The 21,617-nt window shown below is 29.4% G+C and overlaps 2 protein-coding genes across 16 annotated transcripts in view; one reads left to right on the top strand and one right to left on the bottom strand.

The window, feature by feature from the left end:
• LOC129907369 (aminomethyltransferase, mitochondrial) lies at positions 1–1,415 on the top strand. The gene is made up of 4 exons (XM_055983528.1): positions 1–468; positions 529–851; positions 909–991; positions 1,046–1,415. Exons 1-4 carry the CDS (start codon positions 16–18, stop codon positions 1,384–1,386), a joined length of 1,200 nt encoding a protein of 399 aa, XP_055839503.1. The 5' UTR covers positions 1–15; the 3' UTR covers positions 1,387–1,415.
• A 9,316-nt stretch (positions 1,416–10,731) lies between these two features.
• Positions 10,732–21,617, bottom strand: part of LOC129907327 (transient receptor potential cation channel trpm) — a 282,057-nt gene continuing 271,171 nt past the window's right edge. For 9 of the 15 annotated variants that reach the window (XM_055983461.1, XM_055983462.1, XM_055983467.1 and 6 more), the window contains 6 exons: positions 21,161–21,370; positions 20,705–21,080; positions 20,460–20,636; positions 20,188–20,325; positions 19,908–20,068; positions 10,732–12,586 (listed from right to left, as the gene is read on the bottom strand). In XM_055983461.1, coding sequence (XP_055839436.1) covers positions 11,594–12,586; positions 19,908–20,068; positions 20,188–20,325; positions 20,460–20,636; positions 20,705–21,080; positions 21,161–21,370 — 2,055 coding nt within the window. In that variant the 3' untranslated portion in view covers positions 10,732–11,593. The remainder of the gene's footprint in view (positions 12,587–19,907; positions 20,069–20,187; positions 20,326–20,459; positions 20,637–20,704; positions 21,081–21,160; positions 21,371–21,617) is intronic. The other 6 variants (XM_055983470.1, XM_055983468.1, XM_055983466.1 and 3 more) reach the window with 2 other exon arrangements.

The following is a 21,617-nucleotide window of genomic DNA, read 5'->3' as shown; positions in this document are numbered from 1 at the left end:
AAAATTTCCGTTCCAATGTCGAAAATAACTCGTTGTCTTCATATCTTTGCTCGAAATGCATCCACAGCATCATCTTCATCAGTTGAAAAAACAGCTCTATACAACTTTCATGTTGAAAAAGGTGGAAAAGTTGTCAATTTTGGTGGTTACCTGTTGCCGGTTCAATATTCCGACCTAAGCATCATTGCATCGCATGTTCACACCCGTAAACACTCATCAATTTTCGATGTGTCACACATGTTGCAGACATATGTTCGTGGCAAAGATGCTGTTGCATGTTTTGAATCCATTTGTACTGCTGACATCAAAGGATTAGCTCCAAATTCTGGTACATTGACTGTCTTTACCAACGACATGGGCAACATTCTAGATGACTTGATTGTATCCAAGGTTAATGATGACCTTTTGTATGTTGTATCAAATGCAGCTATGAAACAACAAGATATGGAAATTATGAGTGCTGCAGTGGTAAAGCAAAAGTCTCTAATTTTTGTTATTCGATTTGACTTATTTTTGTTCGGTTTTTAGTCTAAATTTGTTGGCGATAAGCGAGATGTATCAATTGAGTTCTTATCGCCGGCTGATCATTCACTTATCGCCTTGCAAGGCCCCAGCAGTGCGTCAGCATTGAAAACAATAACAAATGTTGATTTGGAAAAATTGTATTTCATGGAAACTATTGTTGCTGAGGTTGCTGGGGTCAGCGACTGTCGGATAACGAGATGCGGGTATACTGGCGAGGATGGATATGAAATATCAGTTCCATCAGAGAAAGTTAGGCATTTGACGGAGACACTGTTGGGGGTTGATAATGTTCGGATGGCGGGTCTCGGAGCAAGGGATTCCTTGAGGTAAACAGTCATTCTCTTATCATTTGAAAAAGTTCTCATTTTGAATACAATTTTTAGATTGGAAGCTGGTCTCTGTTTGTACGGATCTGATATTGATTCCAACACTTCTCCAGTTGAAGCTGCTTTATCTTGGTTAGTTTGTAAGTTCATCCATTTTCCTACTTTCTATTGGTTTCTAAAATAAATTCCTTCAGCAAAACGTCGTCGAGGCGAAGCAAATTTCCCAGGAGCAACAAAAATTGTTGATCAACTAAAAAATGGGGTAACACGACGTCGTATTGGTATTCGAATGACTGAAGGACCTCCTGCAAGAGCTGGCGTTGGAATATATCATAATGATGAGTTGGCTGGAAAAATCACAAGCGGATGTCCTAGCCCTAGTCTTGGGGGCAATATTGCGATGGGGTATATTAGTGAATCACTTAAAAAGCCGGGCAATAAAATTCAATTGAAAATTCGTGACAAATTTTATCCTGCTGATGTTACAAAAATGCCTTTTACACCAGCAAATTATTATACTAAGCCCAAAAATTGAGAAAAATCGAATAAAAATATAAAAAATAACGAAGTTTTTTTTTTTTCGGAAGAATACAACATTGGAGCAAAGTGTCGAAACAAGTTTTGGTTTAAAGATATGAGTTCATAGCGAACAGGCCTATGCATTAAGGAAAAAAATGTATTTCCTCCAATTCCATCGAATGAGATATCAAATGAAAGGTTTCTCCAAGGCCTATATATAACTGAAAAACACAAATTCCTATGAGGTCTGGTTGCTGAGTTATTTGAGCCCAAATATGTTATTTTTCCAAACAATCGGGCCAAATATCTTCGGATCAAAGTGTCGGAACAGGTTTTGGTTTAAAGATATGAGTTCATAGCAAACAGGTGTATGCATTTTGGGACAAAAATAACAAATCTATGTTTTTCAGATTTTCGACAAAAAACCTAGGTTAACCGTTAACCCCTTGCCGAAAAAAATTCATTTTGAAAAATTTCTTCCAAATCCATCAAAAGAGATATCAAAAGAAAGGATTCTCCAATTCCTATTTATAACTGAAAACCCCAAGTTCCTATGAGGTCTGGTTGCTGAGTTATTTGAGCCCAAATATGTTATTTTTCCAACATTCGGGACAAATATCTTCGGATCAAAGTGTCGGAACAGGTTTTCGTTTAAAGATATGAGTTCATAGCGAACAGGCGTATGAATTTTGGGACAAAAATTACATATCTATGTTTTTCAGATTTTCGACAAAAAACCTAGGTTAACCCCTTGACGAAAAAAAATTCATTTTAAGAAATTTCCTCCAATTTCATCGAATGAGATAACAAAAGAAAGGTCTCTCCAAGGCCTATTTATAACTGAAAACCAAAAGTTCCTATAAGGTTCGGTTGCTGAGTTATTTGAGCCCAAATATGTTATTTTTCCAACATTCGGGACAAATATCTTCGGATCAAAGTGTCGGAACAGGTTTTCGTTTAAAGATATGAGTTCATAGCGAACAGGCGTATGCATTTTGGGACAAAAATTACATATCTATGTTTTTTCAGATTTTCGGCAAGAAAAACCCTTGCCGAAAAAAAAATGCATTTCAAAAAATTTCCTCAAAATCCATCGAGTAAGGTATCAAAAGAAAGGTCTCTCCAAGGCCTATTTATAACCGAAAACCACAAGTTCCTATGAGTTCTGGTTGCTGAATTATTTGAGCCCAAATATGTTTTTTTTTAAAACAATCGGGCCAAATGTCTTCGGATCAAAGTGTCGGAACAGGTTTTGGTTTAAAGATATGAGTTCATAGCGAACAGGCGTATGCATTTTGGGACAAAAATTACAAAACTAATTTTTTTTTTTAAGATTTTCGGCAAGAAAAACCCTTGCCGAAAAAAAATGCATTTCAAAAAATTTCCTCAAAATCCATCGAGTAAGGTATCAAAAGAAAGGTCTCTCCAAGGCCTATTTGTAAATGAAAACCACAATTTCCTATGAGGTGTGGTTGCTGAGTTATTTGAGCCCAAATATGTTTTTTTTTTAACATTCGGGCCAAATATCTTCGAATCAAAGTGTCGGAACAAGTTTTTATTTACAGATATGAGTTCATAGCGAACAGGCCTATGCATTTTGGGACAAAAATTACAAATCTATGTTTTTTCAGATTTTCGACAAAAAACCTAGGTTAACCCCTTGACGAAAAAAAATTCATTTTGAAAAATTTCCTCCAAATCCATATAAATGAAAACCACAATTTCCTATGAGGTTTGGTTTCTGAGTTATTTGAGCCCAAATATGTTTTTTTTTTACATTCGGGCCAAATATCTTCGGATCAAAGCGTCGGAACAAGTTTTTGTTTAAAGATCTGAATTCATAGCGAACAGGCCTATGCATTTTGGGACAAAAATTACAAATCTATGTTTTTCAGATTTTCGACAAAAAACCTAGGTTAACCCCTTGAGGAAAAAAAATGCATTTCAAAAAATTTCCTCAAAATCCATCGAGTAAGGTATCAAAAGAAAGGTCTCTCCAAGGCCTATTTATAACCGAAAACCACAAGTTCCTATGAGTTCTGGTTGCTGAATTATTTGAGCCCAAATATGTTATTTTTCCAACATTCGGGCCAAATATCTTCGGATCAAAGTGTCGGAACAAGTTTTGGTTTAAAGATATGAGTTCTTAGCGAACAGGCCTATGCATTTTGGGACAAAAATTACAAATCTATGTTTTTCAGATTTTCGACAAAAAACCTAGGTTAACCCCTTGAGGAAAAAAAATTCATTTTGAAAAATTTCCTCAAAATCCATCGAGTAAGGTATCAAAAGAAAGGTCTCTCCAAGGCCTATTTATAACCGAACACAACAAGTTCCTATGAGTTCTGGTTGCTGAATTATTTGAGCCCAAATATGTTTTTTTTCCAACATTCGGGCCAAATATCTTCGGATCAAAGTGTCGGAACAAGTTTTGGTTTAAAGATATGAGTTCTTAGCGAACAGGCCTATGCATTTTGGGACAAAAATTACAAATCTATGTTTTTCAGATTTTCGACAAAAAACCTAGGTTAACCCCTTGAGGAAAAAAAATTCATTTTGAAAAATTTCCTCCAAATCCATCGAATGAGATATCAAAAGAAAGGTCTCTCCAAGGCCTATTTATAACTGAAAACAAGAAGTTCGTATGAGGTCTGGTTGCTGAGTTTTTTGAGCCCAAATATGTTATTATTTTTCCAACATTCGGGCCAAATATCTTCGGATCATAGTGTCGGAACAAGTTTTGATTTACAGATATGAGTTCATAGCAAACAGGCGTATACATTTTGGGACAAAAATTGCAAATCTATGTTTTTCATATTTTCGAAAAAATCCAAGGTTAACCCCTTGACGAAAAAAATGCATTTTAAAAAATTTCCTCTAAATCCATCGAGTGAGTTATCAAAAGAAAGGTCTCTTCTAGACCTATTTATAATTGAAAACTACAAGTTCCTATGAGATCTGGTTGCTGAGTTATTTCAGCTTAAATAGGTATGTTTTTTGTTTTTTTCTAAAATTCGGAGAAAATATCTTCGAATCAAAGTGTCGGAACAAGTTTTGGTTTAAAGATATGAGTTCATAGCGAACAGATTTTTGCATTTTGAGACAAAAATTACAAATCTATATTTTTTAAATTTTCAAAAATAACCAAGGTTAAGAATTGTCTTTTAATGTTATTTTTTCTTTCTTTTTTTATTGAACAAAATTTGACCAAGTTTTCAGTCTACACTCATATCTAGATTATTATACAAAATAAACAATATCAATTTTTCATATAACTTTTAATTTTTCTTTTTTGAAAACCATACCTTTACAGTATTGAAATAGAATTTTTCAATTGTACTCAAACAAGGACAGCGGGTTGGTAAAAAAAAATTACAGAACTATTATTTTGGGATTTAAAAAAAAAATTCAAGGTTAACTGCTTTACTAAAAAAAATGTGATTTGACTCAAACACTATAGTTTTTGGTGATTCCCTAGAAAGGAAATTACATTTTTTTAACTTTACCTGCCGTATATTTACATTTTTCAAAATGGCTCTTACGACATTTTGGAAATTTTGCTTGTATGTGTTGAATAAAAATTTCTTACGAATATCATAAAATTTTTTTTTTTTTTATGAACATTTAAATGGGGTTAAGAAACAAAACATTTTGTTTAATTTATTAGTTATCCAAATTAAAAGGGTGTTTTTTTGAGAAGGATGAAAAGTTGGATTTTACACCTTTAATTTCATTTCCTAGCAATGGAAGCATGTAGTTCCTACTTGATTTAAGCTCTTTTAAAAACCTAAATCTAAATAAAGAGTTGTTTTTACATATTTCAGAATTTAAAATACCGTTAAATCATGCACAACATAATTTCATTACTAAAAAATAAAATGAAAGCTTCAAAATCTGTCGGTAAACATGCTTTCACTTTTGATATTTGTATATAAATTCTTTTTGTGCTTGGTTATGATATCAACTGCAACACTTTTATTTAATTTAACAGGTACTGAATTTTATTCACAGGGTGTTTCGAAACTATTAGAAAATCTTCTCATCAAAAAAATACCCTTTCACATAAAAAATTAAAACAGACTTTATTGTTATTTTGTATGGAAATAAAGAAAATAAACCACAGTGCCAAATTTTACTAGTGTCATTATTATTAAAAATTTCCGCTAATATTTTAACTTTTGGAGGGAGTAACAGAGCTAAAAGAAACTAAAAAGCTATAAAGCAGTTACAAAAAAATTAAATATATTAAACTATTACATTAAATGTTTGATATGTTCTTTTATTTTGCAAATGGAACGTTGTTCCACTTGTTCGAAGAGCCAGCAGCATACGGCAGGATACAAACCATAAATCATACATCTGTAATTTCAAATTAAAAACTAAATAAATACAAAATATAAGATCTATGACAAAAATATTAATTTTATTTTTGGTTTGATTAGATTTTACATTGATCTTGTTTTTACACACATTTAATTTTTTTTTTCTTCACCTAATATCTAAAACATTTTTGTGTATTTCTTTGATTTTTTGAGCATTTTTTTTTTTTTTGAAGTTTTAACTTAAAAAACAAAAAACATATCTTTCATAACAATCAATAAAAATTATGGGAAATTAAAACATTCGATGCAAACTCTACTTTTAGGATAAAATACATCATACAATATTTTTTTTATATTATTAACAGGACATCTTTCTTAACAAATACAACAATGGCAATTGATCATTTTATTTACTACTAAAAAATAAAATATATAAACTACATTTATATATTTCTATTTTTTTTTTTTTGTTTATAAAATACTTTTCTTTTTCAACAATTTTATCTACAATCAATATATAGTATATATATAATATATTTATTTTTTAAACAGTGATATATGGTTTTTCTTTTTCTTAAATATGTTTCTTTTCATTTTTTGTATTTTTTCTTATTTTTTTTTTTGTTTAATTTTTAAAGTATAAATTGTTTTGGTTTTCATTTTCATTGGCTCAATAAAAAATATTTGTGTATATATTATCTAATTATATAACTTTTTAAATTTATTTTTGTATAAATATTTTCTTTCTTTTTTTTTGTTGCTGTTTGTGTTTTTTTTTTTTTTTTGTTCTTGTAAAATATTAAATATTAAAATTTTTTTAAACAATGAATATCGAATTGAATGCGTTGCGCGCGATTTTTTATTAAATTTTAAATTTAAATATAGTAAAATATTATAGTAGTTTTAGATTTATATTTAGTGATAGTGTTTTTTTTTTTGAATTTTTTAAGAGAACATTTTTGTGTTTTTGATTTATGTTATAGAGATATGTATAAATGGGAGTTGCTATTCAGTTTTACAAATATTTAATTATTTTTATTATTATTTTGTTGGAAGGAATTTATATACTAAATCTAGTTGAAAGAAATAAAATTTTGCATATTAAAAAAAAATAAACTGGCAAATAATAATGACATAGCACATAATATCTATTATTTTTATATTTTAGAACACAAAATATTTTTGAATACAAAATGTAAGGAAAATCTTATATTGCCTTTCTGTATAAATACTCTAGTTTCTTGTACTTAAAATAATGCCTTATATTGTCAAAAGATATCATCATAATTGGGGTATTTCTATATATTTTTTTTAATATTAAAATATTCTTGTATTCTAAAAAAAAATCACAAAAAAATTTAAATTGTGCTTACAAATTACTTTAAAGGTTTAAGATTTTTGTTATAGTAGATAAATTAGTAATTTTGGAAACCCTTTTAAAATTAACTAGGGTCTCAAAGATAGAAAAACGAGAATGGATAAAGTTTGACATTAGGAACAGTTTAGTGAATTCAATTTTTGTTTATAGGTACTAACAACTTGACTGGAACTAGAAAAAAATTAAGTAAAATTGAAGCTTTGAGAAACTTTTAAAAGATATTGGTATTGGTGAGGTAAGGAATTATACTTGAAGTGAAAATAGACTGTTTTTTTTTTTTCAATTTATATGAACAAGAATACCTTGCATATGACCAAAAGATGGTATTGAAAACTACTGAAACAAACTTACATTTTAAGTGCATTATACAACTGCATGAATTTTCACATGCAACAAATTACTAAATTTAAAAAGTAAAGCAAACGAGACTTAAAAAAAACTGTTGAAAAAATTATAGTTAATACCCAAGCTAAAATCTAGGGACTCTTCATATTTGTTCAGTTAAAAAAAAAAAAAAATACAATATTCATTAAACAGGAAAAGGATACAAAAAAAAGTTAAATGTTTGGCAGAAAAGGTTTTGAAGCACACTAATTAAGAATTTTTGTTTTAATCTTAAGAAAACCTAAAGCTTTATTTGTAAAAAATAATTAAAAAATATATTTTGTTAAGTCATAATTGATAAGTTAAGCAAAATTTCTTCACTCAATAGCAAACAACTTTATTTGGTAAATAGAGAAATGTAAAAGAATCCAAGCAATGTAAATATTTTTTTAAAAACAAATTTTAAATTTTAAATCTAATAGTTCTTACTGTTTGTATAATTAAATGTTGATTGTTTGTTTTTGTTTATTATTTGATTATGTTTCATTGTTTAACCCAGGGTTCTACTAAAGAACAGTAGCGTTTGAGAAAATTCCAATTTTGTATCAACGGCTGTTTTTGTCGTAAACTAAACTTCATTTAGAAGTGCAAATAATACAAATAAATTAAATAATCATTTTTATCAAAAAACAAAATCGACTTCCATGAATCAAAAATGGGATTTATGGTTTTTCTAATAGTTTCTATGGCCAAAACAGAAAGAAATTAAAATGGGAAACACTGCAGGCACCAGCTTTCCAATAAAAAAGAATTATCAAAATTGGTTCACTGAGTCCAAAGTTATAAAGTAACAAACACAACACGAATTGAATACCTCCTCCTTTTCGGAAGTCGGTAAAAAAAGTAATTTCAATAAATTCAACTCAAATGTCATAACATGAGTTTAATAAACAATTATACAACGTTATGTTGTATGGGAGATGCATAAAATAAAAAAAAAAAAAATAAAATAAAAAGGAAGTAAAACATTTTATGTATTTGGCAGCACACTGTGGTGTATACGTACTTTTTCTTCTGTTAATTCTCAAATTATGTTTTAAGTGGAAAGCAATAGTTTTTCGTCAATCATCAATTTTTGTTTTATGAGGTCGAATATCAAAATCTGAAGTTGAACACAAAAATGTCCATACATTATAACGAACTATGAGACATAACAGAAAAAGTGTAATTTGCTCTTGTTATTGGAGATTAATGTTTTCATTCAAAAAGTATTAATATAGTAGAGTAACTAAAGCAAATTATTAGGGAACCCGGCCGAACAGCTCCGATTTTGACGATTTTTTTTTTCAAACGTTGGTAATTAAAAATACTTTAAAGTCTATAGATTAAAAATTGCCGATGTTGCCGTATTGTTTTTTTTAAATTAAAATTAAATTTTTTTTTAACAAAACCATTTTTTTTTTGCTTAAATTTCATTAAACAAATGAAAGCAAAAGATTTTCTAGGTAATTTAAGGAAAAAAAAATATAATGAAGTAAGGGACAATCTTCCATCGTTTAAGCGATAAATGCAATTTTCTCACAATCTGACTTCAAACACAAAAAAAATATTTTGAAAACAACGGCAACACCTACAACATTTTACATACATTTTTAAAAAGCCAGAACCTCATTCTTATCTCTTAAATTTAAATTCACTAAATTTAATTAAGAGTTTTTGAAAAAATTGTCCTCAAACTCAGAATTAAAAAAAAAAAATGTTATTAAAAAAAATTAAAAATGACTTTTTCCAAACTTTTTCTAATAAAATATGAATTTATTTTAAAAAAATTTTTGGCCATAATTATTATCAGTTGAATTTCGAAGCAGAAAAAGTAATATATATCATACTTTTGAAAAAAAAAAAAAAATTAAAAATTACTTCAATTTCAATGGTTTTTTTTTGATAAAAACTGAATTTTGGATTGAAATAATTAATTTTCTCAAAGAATTTGTAAATAAGAACTTTAAATTTTTGCTATTTCACTTTCAACAGTAAGGGTTATTAAATAAATAAAAAATAATTTTATATTTAGATGTTGAACTTTAAAAAAAAAACAAATTTTTTTTTTCAAAACTTCTTCGAAAATGAAATACTTTTTAATTTTTTTCATAAACCGTAATACATATTGACATTTCCTTTTATATTTTGAAATCATAATAAATGAGGCCAAAAAAAATTGAAAATAAATGCTTTTATATTACGAAAAAGTTTAAAAAACGAAAATTTTTTCAATAATTTTTTTTTTTCAAAAATTTGAGTTCAGTTACCATTCTTTTAAAAGCCTTTACTTCAATTAACTTAATTTTAATTTTACAAATATGACTAAGGTTCAAGCTTTTTAAAAATGTATATTTAAATATTGTAAGTGTTGCCGTTGTGTTCAAATATTTTTTTTTGTGTTTGAAGTCAATTAATAAGAAAATTGCATCTATCGCTTGAACAATGGAAGATAGTCCCTCGCTCCCATATATTTTTTTTCCTTGAATTTCCTAGACAATCTTTTGGCATCAATTAATTTATGAAATTTAAGAAAAAAAAATTGAAAAAAAAATTTTTTGTTCACAAAAATCTTCAATTAAATTTAAAAAATCAAAACGGCAACACCAGCAATTTTTAATCTATAGACTTTAAAGTATTTTTAACTACCGACGTTTGAAAAAAAAAGATCATCAAAATCTAAGCTGTTAGGCCGGGTTCCCTAATATTGCCAATTTTTGAGCTTTAGTTACTCCACTAATAAGCATAACAATGTTTTTTGTATAGAAACCATAAATCGCATAAAAATGGCTTAAAATATCGTTAAATAATTTTTTTAATGGCTAAGGTAAAAAAGCAAGAGCCAAGATATTCACTGATGGAAAAAAAACAACTTAAAATCAAAGAAAACCATATTTATTCAATTTTTTTTTTTCAGAATGATTTTGCAAAGACAAACATTTTAAAATCAAGTTCAAACATCGTTAAATCAAAGCTGTTTCAACTTTGAAAAAAACCATTAATTTAAATTAAAAAAGAAAAAAATTGGCAGCCACTGGCCTTACCAAAGTGCTATCTCACTGTAAATAAATTCACGTTATTTTAATTTTAATTTAAAGATATTTCATGTTAGTTTTTTCAACACTGAATCAACGTTGACTATATTTCATTCTACCTTGGTTTTTTTTTCCTTCAGTGTAAATTTTTTTGAATTCGTGTATTTTTCTTTTTCATTGTTAATGATTTATAAATTTCTATTTAGAAAAAAAAACTTGTTTCTTAAAGCATTTTGTGATATTATTTCTACTCTTGCTTTGTAATGCAAAAATTAGTTTCATATTTCTGACAACACTGAGTGACTTAGAAAAATTAAAATAAATATTCTTTATTTAAAATGAACAATTATTTCTCCATTAAAAGCATCGGTTTTTAAAAAATTCTATTTGTTTGCAACAAATTCCATTTGTTAATAACAATGATTTGGCATTATCAATTCTCAAAAACTAATAGGTAGCTCCATTTCTCACCACCATCTAACTCTAGCTTCCAATCTACGGGAAAATTGTATAGACTACGTACACCATGGTGTATACATACTTTTTTTACAATACGAATTTATGAAAATTGTAATTTTAAATTTCAACATCTACCATTTACATTGCTCGGATTCTTCATATTTTATATTCTTTTTTCTGTACAACTTTATTTTAAAAAAAAATTCAAACAACAATAAATCTCTTTAAATAATTTTAAAAGTCTAAACCTATCATAAGTAACGGATTATGTTCAATATATAATTTGATATTTTTTTGTTTGTATCCTTGGACAGTTTGTGTTTGTGTTCCCATATCGCGTATAGTAGCATGCCCTAAAAGTAATAGTTTTCAACAACAAAAAAAAAACTAAAATTTATAAAAAAAAAAAAAAAACACTTAGCGTTATCTAAATACCTAAACATACTATCATACATAAAGTATATTTCTATCACTAACACTATTTTAAAAACTAAATATATGCATTCTTTTTCTTTTTGACTATTCATATAAAACAACAAAATTATTTACAAATCTACAAATCACGTTTGACTTATTGTGGCATACACAGCGGTTTGTGGTGTGGCGGCGGCAGCGGCGGCGGCTTGAACGTTGATAATGGCGGTTTTTACTACCAAATAACAGCAATCAGCACATTGTCTCGTTGTAAGGCGGATCCTTGTCCGATTCCGTACTGCTTTTGATATTCGACGACAGCTTGGCTATCTCGTCCTGCACCAAATTTGTGCTTATTGTCGGAATTGTCATCTGTCCGTCCGAATGCTGTTCGTCTTTCGACTCTTCGGTGCTAGAACTGCTCTCTTTCAGGATATTCATACCGAGTTTTGAGGTTGTTGGTGGTTTAAGTGAACATTTTGCTGCTACGGTAACAGTCTTCTGTTGTTGTTGAATTGGTTCAGCAGTTAATAATGAAGGCTGAATATCACCAGCCTTCCCGACACTGCCACTCGTCGACGACGCCGACATTTGAGCTGCTTCTGTTTTGTCAGATTCTGAAACCGTTCGATGAGGTGAACTTTTGCTTTGGTCTATGCTGAATTGCTTTTTGAACATCACTGAGCGTGGCGGTGGCAGCGGATAATCGCCCGAACCCTGTTTGGCTTTGATATAATCAGCAGCACCCATCGATGATGTCCTCAAGGGTTGGTAGCGGTTCTCAAATATCGGAGTCGGTTGCAGGGTATCGCCTGCGTCCAGCGACAACTCATTCGCCAGCGATGGTGTGTCGATGTTGTATGATCCCGTCATTGAGGTGGTGGTGTCATTGGAACTTTGTTTGATAAATTTGTACGGATGCGTCGAGTATTCGGTGTCAGTGCTGGAGTTTCTTTGTATGCTTTCACTGGATTTCTTGAAGAGACGAGCTCCTCTGCCACTGATGATTCCACCGCCCATACTTTCGTATGGGGGATTGAGGAAGTCACGAGAGCCAGGTGCTCCCGACAACGATTGATATGTGTGATCGCCGGAGGTACTTTTCAACCAGGTTCGCTCGTTTTGCAGGAAGCCAGCACTGGAATCGCCAATTCCGATATTTCCACCGGCAGTCTTTGTGGGGGATAATTCGATTGCGGTCTCTCGACGCAAAGGATGTCGATTAGCATAGTCCAATGGCATACCCTGCAAGACGACACAAAAAAAGGAATGAAACAGATTTTTCACTTAAATTAAATTTGTATGAAATATCAATTCAATGTCCCTGAAAAAGATTTATTGGATTTTATGGGTCGCTGAAATCAATTCTGTGGGTAAAAATAAGATTAGGAAGCAGGAAAGTAAATGCATTATAAGTGGGATATAAATCATGAGAAGACTTTTTTAAAAAGCCTTTGAAGTATTCAATATAACTTGAGATTTATTATGAAAATTTCTTGATTAAAATATGGATTGAAATATTTTTTCAAGAACACAACTCATATTTTAATGTTCATATATAAAAACTAAAAACTAATATCAAGATTGAAAGTTTTGCAAACTATCTGGTGAGGAATATCTTCGAAAGCTGTGTGTATGCTTTGGAACAATTTTAATAAGAGCTTGGGAGGAATTGAGTGAAAAATCAAAAATAAGAAGTCCAAAGTTTTATTTTTAAACGTTTTATGTTGGCTTTAAAGTATATAATTGAATATTTGAGTAGCCTTTATCCTTATTTCTGAATATTTTTGTAATTAGAACTTTTACTTATGTCGTTTTCGATTGGAATAACTCAAGGATTTACTCATTCAGTAAAACAGTTTAAATCGCTTCCACTCAATTCTGAAATTTTATATCACTGTATTGGTGAATAATCCAATAAAAATTTTTTGCTTTTATACTAGAAAATTTAGTTTGACGTTTTACTTATTTAAATATTAGTGATTTTGAGTGAATTCTGTTTTGAAATCAAGAAGAGAATTTTTATTTTCAGAAGCGTTCTGTCTGTCAAATTAGTGCAAATAAAACACTTTCAGAAGGCTTCTGATTGATTCCGGACGCTTCCGGAGAGCCAATCGAAACACACATTAGATGAACAAAAGCAGGAAATATTGAGAAATTTTGAAAAGTAAAGCTGTAACAAGTAGATATATTTCTTGCTAAGTACCTTTCAAGAACTTTCAAGAAACATATTAGTGGAGTAACTAAAGCTCAAAGCTAAAGTTAGCAATATTAAGGAACCCGGCCGAACAGCTTAGATTTTGATGATCTTTTTTTTCCAACGTCGGTAATTAAAAATACTTTAAAGTCTATAGATTAAAAATTGTCGGTGTTGCCGTTTTGATTTTTTTAAATTTAATTGAAGATTTTTGTGAATAAAAACAAATTTTTTTCAAAAATTTTTCTTAAATTTTATAAATTAATTGATGCCAAAAGATTGTCTAGGAAATTCAAGGAAAAAAAATATATGGGAGTGAGAGACAATCTTCCATAGTTCAAGCGATAGATGCAATTTTCTTATTAATTGACTTCAAACACAAAAAAAATATTTGAACACAACGGCAACACCTACAATATTCAAATATACATTTTTTAAAAGCTAGAAGCTTAGTCATATATGTAAAATTAAAATTAAGTTAATTGAATGAACGGCTTTTGAAAGAATGGTAACTGAACTCAGATTTTTGAAAAAAAAAAAAATATTGAAAAAATTTGAACATGTCGTTTTTTAAACTTGGTCGTAATATAAAATGCATTTATTTTCAAATTTTTTTGGCCGCGTTTATTATGATTTCAAATTATAAAAGGAAATGTCAATATGTATTACGGTTTATGAACAAAATTAAAAAGTATTTCATTTTCGAGGAACTTTTTTTAATAAAAGTTTTGAAAAAAAATGTAACTTATTTTTTTTTTAAGTTCAACATCTAAACATAAAATTATTTTTTATTCATTTAATAACCCTTACTGTTGAAAGTTAAATAGCAAACATTTAAAGTTCCTATTTATAACAGTCTTTGAGAAAATTAATTATTTCAATGCAAAAATTCAGTTTTAATAAAAAAAAAAAACCATTGAAATTGAAGTAATTTTTCATTTTTTTTTTCAAAAGTGTGATATATTTTACCTTTTTTGATTCGAAATTCAACTGATAATATTCATGGCCAAAAAATTTTTTTAAATAAATTCATATTTTATTAGGAAAAGTTCGGAAAAAAGTCATTTTAAATTTTTCTAATAACAGTTTTTTTTTAATTCTGAGTTTGAGGACCATTTTTTCAAAAAGTCTTGATTAAATTTAATGGATTTAAATTTAAGAGATAAGAATGAACTTCTGGCTTTTTTAAAATGTATTTTAAAATATTTTAGGTGTTGCCGTTGTTTTCAAAATATTTTTTTTGTGTTTGAGGTCAGAATGTTAGAAAATTGCATTTATCGCTTAAACGATGGAAGATTGTACCTTACTGCCTTTTATATATTTTCCTTAAATTACCTAGAGAATATTTTGCTATTATTTGTTTTATGAAATTTAAGCAAAAAAAAAAAATGGTTTTGTTAAAAAAACATTAATTTTAATTTAAAAAAACAATACGGCAACACCGGCAATTTTTGATCTATAGACTTTAAAGTATTTTTAATTACCTACGTTTGAAAAAAAAAAAAAATCGTCAAAATCAGAGCTGTTCGGCCGGGTTCCCTAATAATTTGCTTTAGTTACTCTACTATAATAAAAATATTCTTGAAGTTATTTAACGTGATTCGAAAATATTTAATATCATTTCACAAACTCATAGGAAGATTTATTACAAGAATGTTTTTAAGGAATACAATAACAAACAAAGATTCCTCTTTCTCAATTTAATTATCGTTTAATCATGAATAATTTTTTTTTTTGCGTTCCAAAAATAGTTTGTTTTATTATTTTTTTTTGGCAAAAGAAAATTACTTTAAGTATAAACAAAAAATGTTAGCATAATTCACGGAAATCAGCAAAACAACATTTATATTTTAATAGAAAAGTTACGACTTACCTACTACTTTAGTTTCAGAATTTTTCATTTAATTTTCCTTTTATATTAAACAAAAAGCCGGTAGTAAACAATCTTGAAGAGAAAACTAAAATCGTTAGAGCTGGTTTTTTTTTTGGTCCTTTCTGGCGTTAGCAAATCATTTGCTTTTTTCATTTAAAATGCCGGATTCAAAATAATGTCGTTTTCGATTGGTTTCACTCAAGAATTGACACATTCTAAAATCGAATGGAACAGGTCAAATCGCTTCCACTCAATTCTATTTTTATTTTATTTCTGTGAAATTTCAAATGTCAAATATTTTTAATTTTATTATTTTTTTTTTTCTTGCAAATGAAAATCATGGCGTTAGAGTTGGAAAATTATAAACTAATGTTCGAAGAAAGTGGTAATTTATCCATTATTGTATCAATTTTTGATTTGTAATTAATTTAACTTTCAGAAAACAATAAATTGTTGAATCAAAATCAAAAAACATTGATTGAGTGTTTTTTTTTTTTGACATGTGAGTGAGTTCCGATTTGAATTCTGATTTGAAATCGAGAAGAGAATTTCTCTTCTCAGAAGCGTTCTAGCTGTCAAATTCGTGCGAATAAAACACTATCAGAAGGCTTCTGAATGATTTCGGACGATACCGGAGAGCCAATCGAAAACGACATAAGTGTTTTAATAGAATACACTTTTTCAAAACTGTAGGTAGATTTAAGTTTGAAATTAAGTTAACTTGATATAAAAACAGGTGTTCGGTCTTGGATTTAGGCAGAACTGTTCATATTAAATGAAAACAAAGTCCAAAAGTAAATCATTTTTATATGATTTTTCTTGGATTTTTTGAATGAGCTGTAATTTTGATAATTTTCCTACTTATCTACTTACTTTAAGTAGATAAAACTTGAATTTTTTAAAAATATATTATTGACAAATAGCTATTTTTTGAAGTAAAGATTAAAAACCATTAATTTAATTACAAAATCACAATATTCGGTTCAAAAAAACTGAATATGTATTGAATTTTTGTTGTACCAAAATATAAAATTTAAAAAAAATATCTGTAAAAAACTGTGTCGTATCGAAAATATCTTATTTTTCATGTTCCAATATGAAGATACTCTGTTTTTTTTTTTTTCAAAAATATTTAATTTGGCATTATATCTTCCTTGCAAAATTAAATTAACACCTCTTTTTTGTGACGTGATAGACACATAGCCGTATTTAGTAGGGGGGGGGGGGGGGGGGGGGGGGGGTTTGGGTGTTTAACCCCCCCCGAAATTTTTTTTCAGAAAATCAAAAGATACCTATATTATAAACATATACAAGTCTAATATGTGCAGCACTAAATGATTTGTTTTTGTATTTTAGTGATTTGATTACCTATATGAAAATCTCCCTTAAAATCACTACCAATTTTGCATCGTTGCAGAAGCTGTCGATGAAGTTTGTATAAAGGAAAACAAAACTTGTTTGGTCCATTACAAAGAGTTTTTATCTCTTTGACCATTTCCTTAAGCACTATGTTAACACCTTAAAATGCTCTTTTAAGAACCCTTTAAATACCACAAGTACTTATGCAGGGTTTTTGGTGCCGAGACTAAACTATGCTTTTTCAAAGGGTTTCGGTGGCCGAACTCGAATCCAAAGACGGACTTATTCGATCACATCTCGTTTTTGAAATATTACCCTTAAATCTATTTAAATCTTTCAGATATCTTTTATACTGTCCGAGATATCTTCAGTTGCTTATTACCCACTTTTGTTCTATGTTAACCTTAAATCCAGTATGTAAGCGAAAATAAATGTATCGATTTATTCAGAGACTGTAGTTCTTCTCAATATTCTTGTTTTTTGATCCCCTTTAATAAAAAATAGTAGGGTGTCGCTGCAATACACGGTTTTATATAAATAGCATTTTTATATGGTGCGATTATACTTTTGCAAAGCACTGTATTTACAACATTTCGTTATTCTTTTGTTTCAAATTATAAAATTAAACAATTTCAGTTTATTGTTAAATTTCAAAGTGAAGTATAACACTGGTCAACAAAATTAAACTTCTTTTTTGTTACAGAAACCAGGGTATACTCTTCTATAGGTTTTTTGTGTGCTGAGCTCGAAACCGAAGTCAGAAAAATTCGATCACATCACGTTTTTTGAGATATTCCCGTTAGAAAATCGAAAATGCCGCTTTTTACCAGTTTTCAGGGTTGTTTTTTAGCGTTTACTTATTTTTTTTTTTTTAATTTGTAACAGTAACAGTTTCTAAAAGAATTAAGTTTTATCTCTCTAAATCCGTTTAAATCAGTTAAATATCTATTTTCTTCCTCGAGAAATCATAACTTGAAATCAAAGTGTTTGGGGCATCTTATATTTTGACACAATTCTTTTAGAAACTGTTACAAATTTAATTTAAAAAAAAATAAGTAAACGCTAAAAAATAACTTTGAAAATTGGTAAAAATCGGAATTTTCGGATTCGAGCTCAGCCTATAGAAAAGTATACCCTGGTTTCTGTAACAAAAACCTTGTTGACCAGTGTAATTAGCTCATGTCAAACAACTTGTATTATTTAAAATTTTGGTTCTTAAGTATTGCTAATTTCATTTAGAACTCAATAGATAGAATGTAACTGTCAATTTTCTGCTACAAAATTTCAGTGCAAGAAAAAGTCCATTTTTCAATGTTTTATATATAATTTTTGTTAAAATTTGTTTCTAAAAAAACATTTTCTTGCTCGCTAACGCTCGCAATTTATATCAACCAACTTATCACTCTTTGTACTCGGCCATTTTCAAATTCGTTTACCGTAAGCAGGGCTTTTTTAAACTTTTAACTACGAATTCCTCTCCTAAAAAATACTTAAAAAGGATATTGGCAAATGTTTCGCTTCTACATAGTTCAAATGACTATTTGATTTAGCGGGATTTAGAATCGACTGCAGTTACATATAGTTGATACAAAGTATTGTGATTTCTAAAAAAAAATTTTGTTTGGTCTGAGCTAACCCCCCCGAAATGAAATCCTAGCTACGGCTATGAGTGTGACCTCTTCAAATAGTAAATATGTGTATGAAAAAATTTCACCTGGAGCCTGCTTTAAAGTTTTTCATATATAAAAAACAATTTTTGATACTTTTACACATTTTCACATATCTTAAAAAAATTAAAATTTTTGTTTTATGAGTGCTTTAAAAAACTTGAACATTCTAGGCAACTAGGCAAATTTTATACGTCATTAAATTATTTATAAAAATTCAACTGATTTTAAAATTTGTTCAAATTACGTATACACCACAGTGACCATTTAATCTAAAAATTGTTTTTCTAGTAGCTTTTTTTCAAAAATAGTGGTTGGACAGACTTCACTATGCTAAATTTATTCATGAGAAGTATTTAAGATCATCCGGTCCCCTTGTAAGAATTGAAGATTGACTTTGCTAACTTCTTTGTCATGTTTTCTCTTGAATTATAATTTTTTGTCAGAGTTGTTAAAAAGTAAGTGTATCATACTTTAAGCCTGTGATTATTCAGAAATTATTAAAATTCATTTCTATAGTAGTTTACAGGCTGAATATAATTAAAAATATAAATAAATTACTCTAACCACGTTAAAAAAATTGACCTTTAATTAAATATTCAAGTTATTTCTTTAATTTTTTAGAAAACAAAAAAATTATTTATTCCTCTTGAAGTTGCCAACAGTAATAACAATAAATCAACATAAAAATGACTTTTTAACCTGTGTTACTTTGCAAAACATTTTACAACAACTTGTTTTTCTTTTTTTTTCAAAAAGAATCAATTCCCAAATTATTCAAATATTTACTTTAACAACAAGAAAAAAAAAATAATAAAAACTTTTCATCTAAAAGGAAAACTGATATAATTTATTTTGTAGCCCACTTTGATACATCTCAATTACTTTAAAGTTATATCTTCCATTCTATACCTTTGATGCTATACAACCAAAGTACTAAATAAACTATATAGGTACCTTACCTATACCAAACCTACCTTTCTCATCTCGTCTCATCACAATATACTTTGAAGTTTTTGTGAATTTGTAATAAAACACTCTTGGCACAAAATTTGATAAAGACCACCGACGAGATATTCTCAGAAATAAAACTTGACTAAGCAAACAAACTGATTTATTTTCTTATAGTTTTCATTAAAAAAACAAGGACAACAAGGACAACAAGGACGACCTAGACCTAGACCCATCTCATTAATACAAAAAAACTTTATAACCATTTAAATTTAAATTCACTCCATTAAGCAGCAGCACCAGTTACCAAGGCATTGATGATGTCCTTGCTGCGTGCTGCTGCTGACTATGCTGTCTTTCTCTCTGTGGTCTTTGTGCCTCTCTCAATCAGACAAATAAATTATTCATCATTTTAAATTTATCCCCTCCTCAAAAAAAAAACTAGGTATCTCACAGATTTATTACAACTGAAATACTTTTCGAGTCCTTTCTTTTTTTGTACTTATTTAAATTTCTTACCTCAGTTGAATCATCTGTCGTATCGTCAACGGATACACGAGCCTGAAATAGTCCTTCGAGCATTCGGTAATCATTCTCCTCACACTCTGTCAGATGTTTCTTTTCCAAAAGGGCGGCAACCTCTGCTTTGGATAGTTCATGTTTATGACGGTCAGTTGGTCCTAGACGAAGGATTTTTTAAGGAGAGTAAGTTTTCAAGGAAGTAATTTAGCTTCAAGTGAAATACGAAAAAAAATGCAAAAAAAAAAGAAATAAATTGGGAAGTCCTGTGAGTATGTACCTTTGCCTGGCAGCGATGCTGTCGGAGATGTCATCAAGTGGCAGACACTCTCCAATTCGTCCGTAATTGAAGTATATTCCGAGTGTAGTTTAAGAAGGATATTTCGGGTGGGTTTTGCATGCAACATTGATTTTCCTACTTCAATAAAAAATAAAAAAAAAAAGTGTATAATAAATTGAGGAAGTTAAGTAAATGAAAAAAAAAAAAAAAAAATAAGGATATTCAAGGATTTCTTTCTATTTTTTTTTTTTTGTGAAATAATGATGCCATACCTGTCTGCTCCTTTTCACTTTCGGGTTCTGATTGAGTCAGACTAAGTTGACGTTTGGACATCGTTATCTGATTTAGGCTAATGTGGGAGCGATTAAGTTGGTCGTAGACAGGTGTGGTTTCAGAATTCCTGCGGCACAAGGACACTGTTCGTTGTCGCATTGCACGATGTTTGGCAGCTTAAAAAGGAAGGGACAAACAAATGATAGAAACTTGAATTAAAAAAGGCTTGAAAAGTTGTATATACCCTCAAATGTCAATTCCGGTGCAGTTTCATCTGAATCACCAATCAGCGTATGATCATCATCATTACCCAACGGCGTTAGGGTATCTTTACTTTCCGTACTGGCTTCGGTATCCTGTCGCACCGTTACATAAGGCGTTCGTTTAACAGTCTCACAAGTTGATGGCCTTTGTGACATCGCCGTTGTATAGATATCAGAATCCTCTGATTGAACTGAAATCTTTCGAACCACACTTTCATTCAGAGCCTCCCTCGATTTGACAACCTCATCGGGTTCCTCGGGCACAGGAACCACCTCGAAATGTGTGCCATCATCAAAGATGTAGGCATCTGGTCTTACTTCCGTCAGAGATCGATTGAATTTCTTTCGATTTGTCACCTATAAATTCGACGTCAAAAAGGACGAAAAAAGAACATAAGTCAAAAAATCCTTTGAAACAGACTTTTTCGTTTTCTTACTTGTAAGCTATTCATGTTTTCTGTTTCGGAAACCGCCCGGAATCGTTGCATATCTCCAGGACCAATTGATGTAGTGATATTTCCAATGGAATTATGAATGTCCTCCGAAGGAAGTGTCGTATGTGCAGACATAAAACGATGGATAACAGCTAAATGCGATAGAATCTGTTCGGATGCTTCTTCCATTTTTCGTAATCGAAATTCGATGTTCTATAAAAGAAAATTTCAAAAAACAAAAAAATTGAAATGTGCTATCATTAAGTCCCTATATTCTCCTTATTTGAAAGAACTTTGTGTTAATTTTTTTCATGTGGTTAATTTTCAATATTAATTGAATGTCACTGAAAATGCTTCTTTGATTTTTTCGTAATCGAAATTCAATGTTCTATAAAAGGAAATTTCAAAAAACAAAAAAATTGAAATGTGCTATCATAAAACCCATATATTCTCTTGATTT

The sequence above is a fragment of the Episyrphus balteatus genome, chromosome 1 (genome assembly GCF_945859705.1).
Source record: "Episyrphus balteatus chromosome 1, idEpiBalt1.1, whole genome shotgun sequence".
NCBI classification, from domain to species: Eukaryota; Metazoa; Arthropoda; class Insecta; order Diptera; family Syrphidae; genus Episyrphus; species Episyrphus balteatus.
This window is presented reverse-complemented; position numbering and strand designations above follow the sequence as displayed.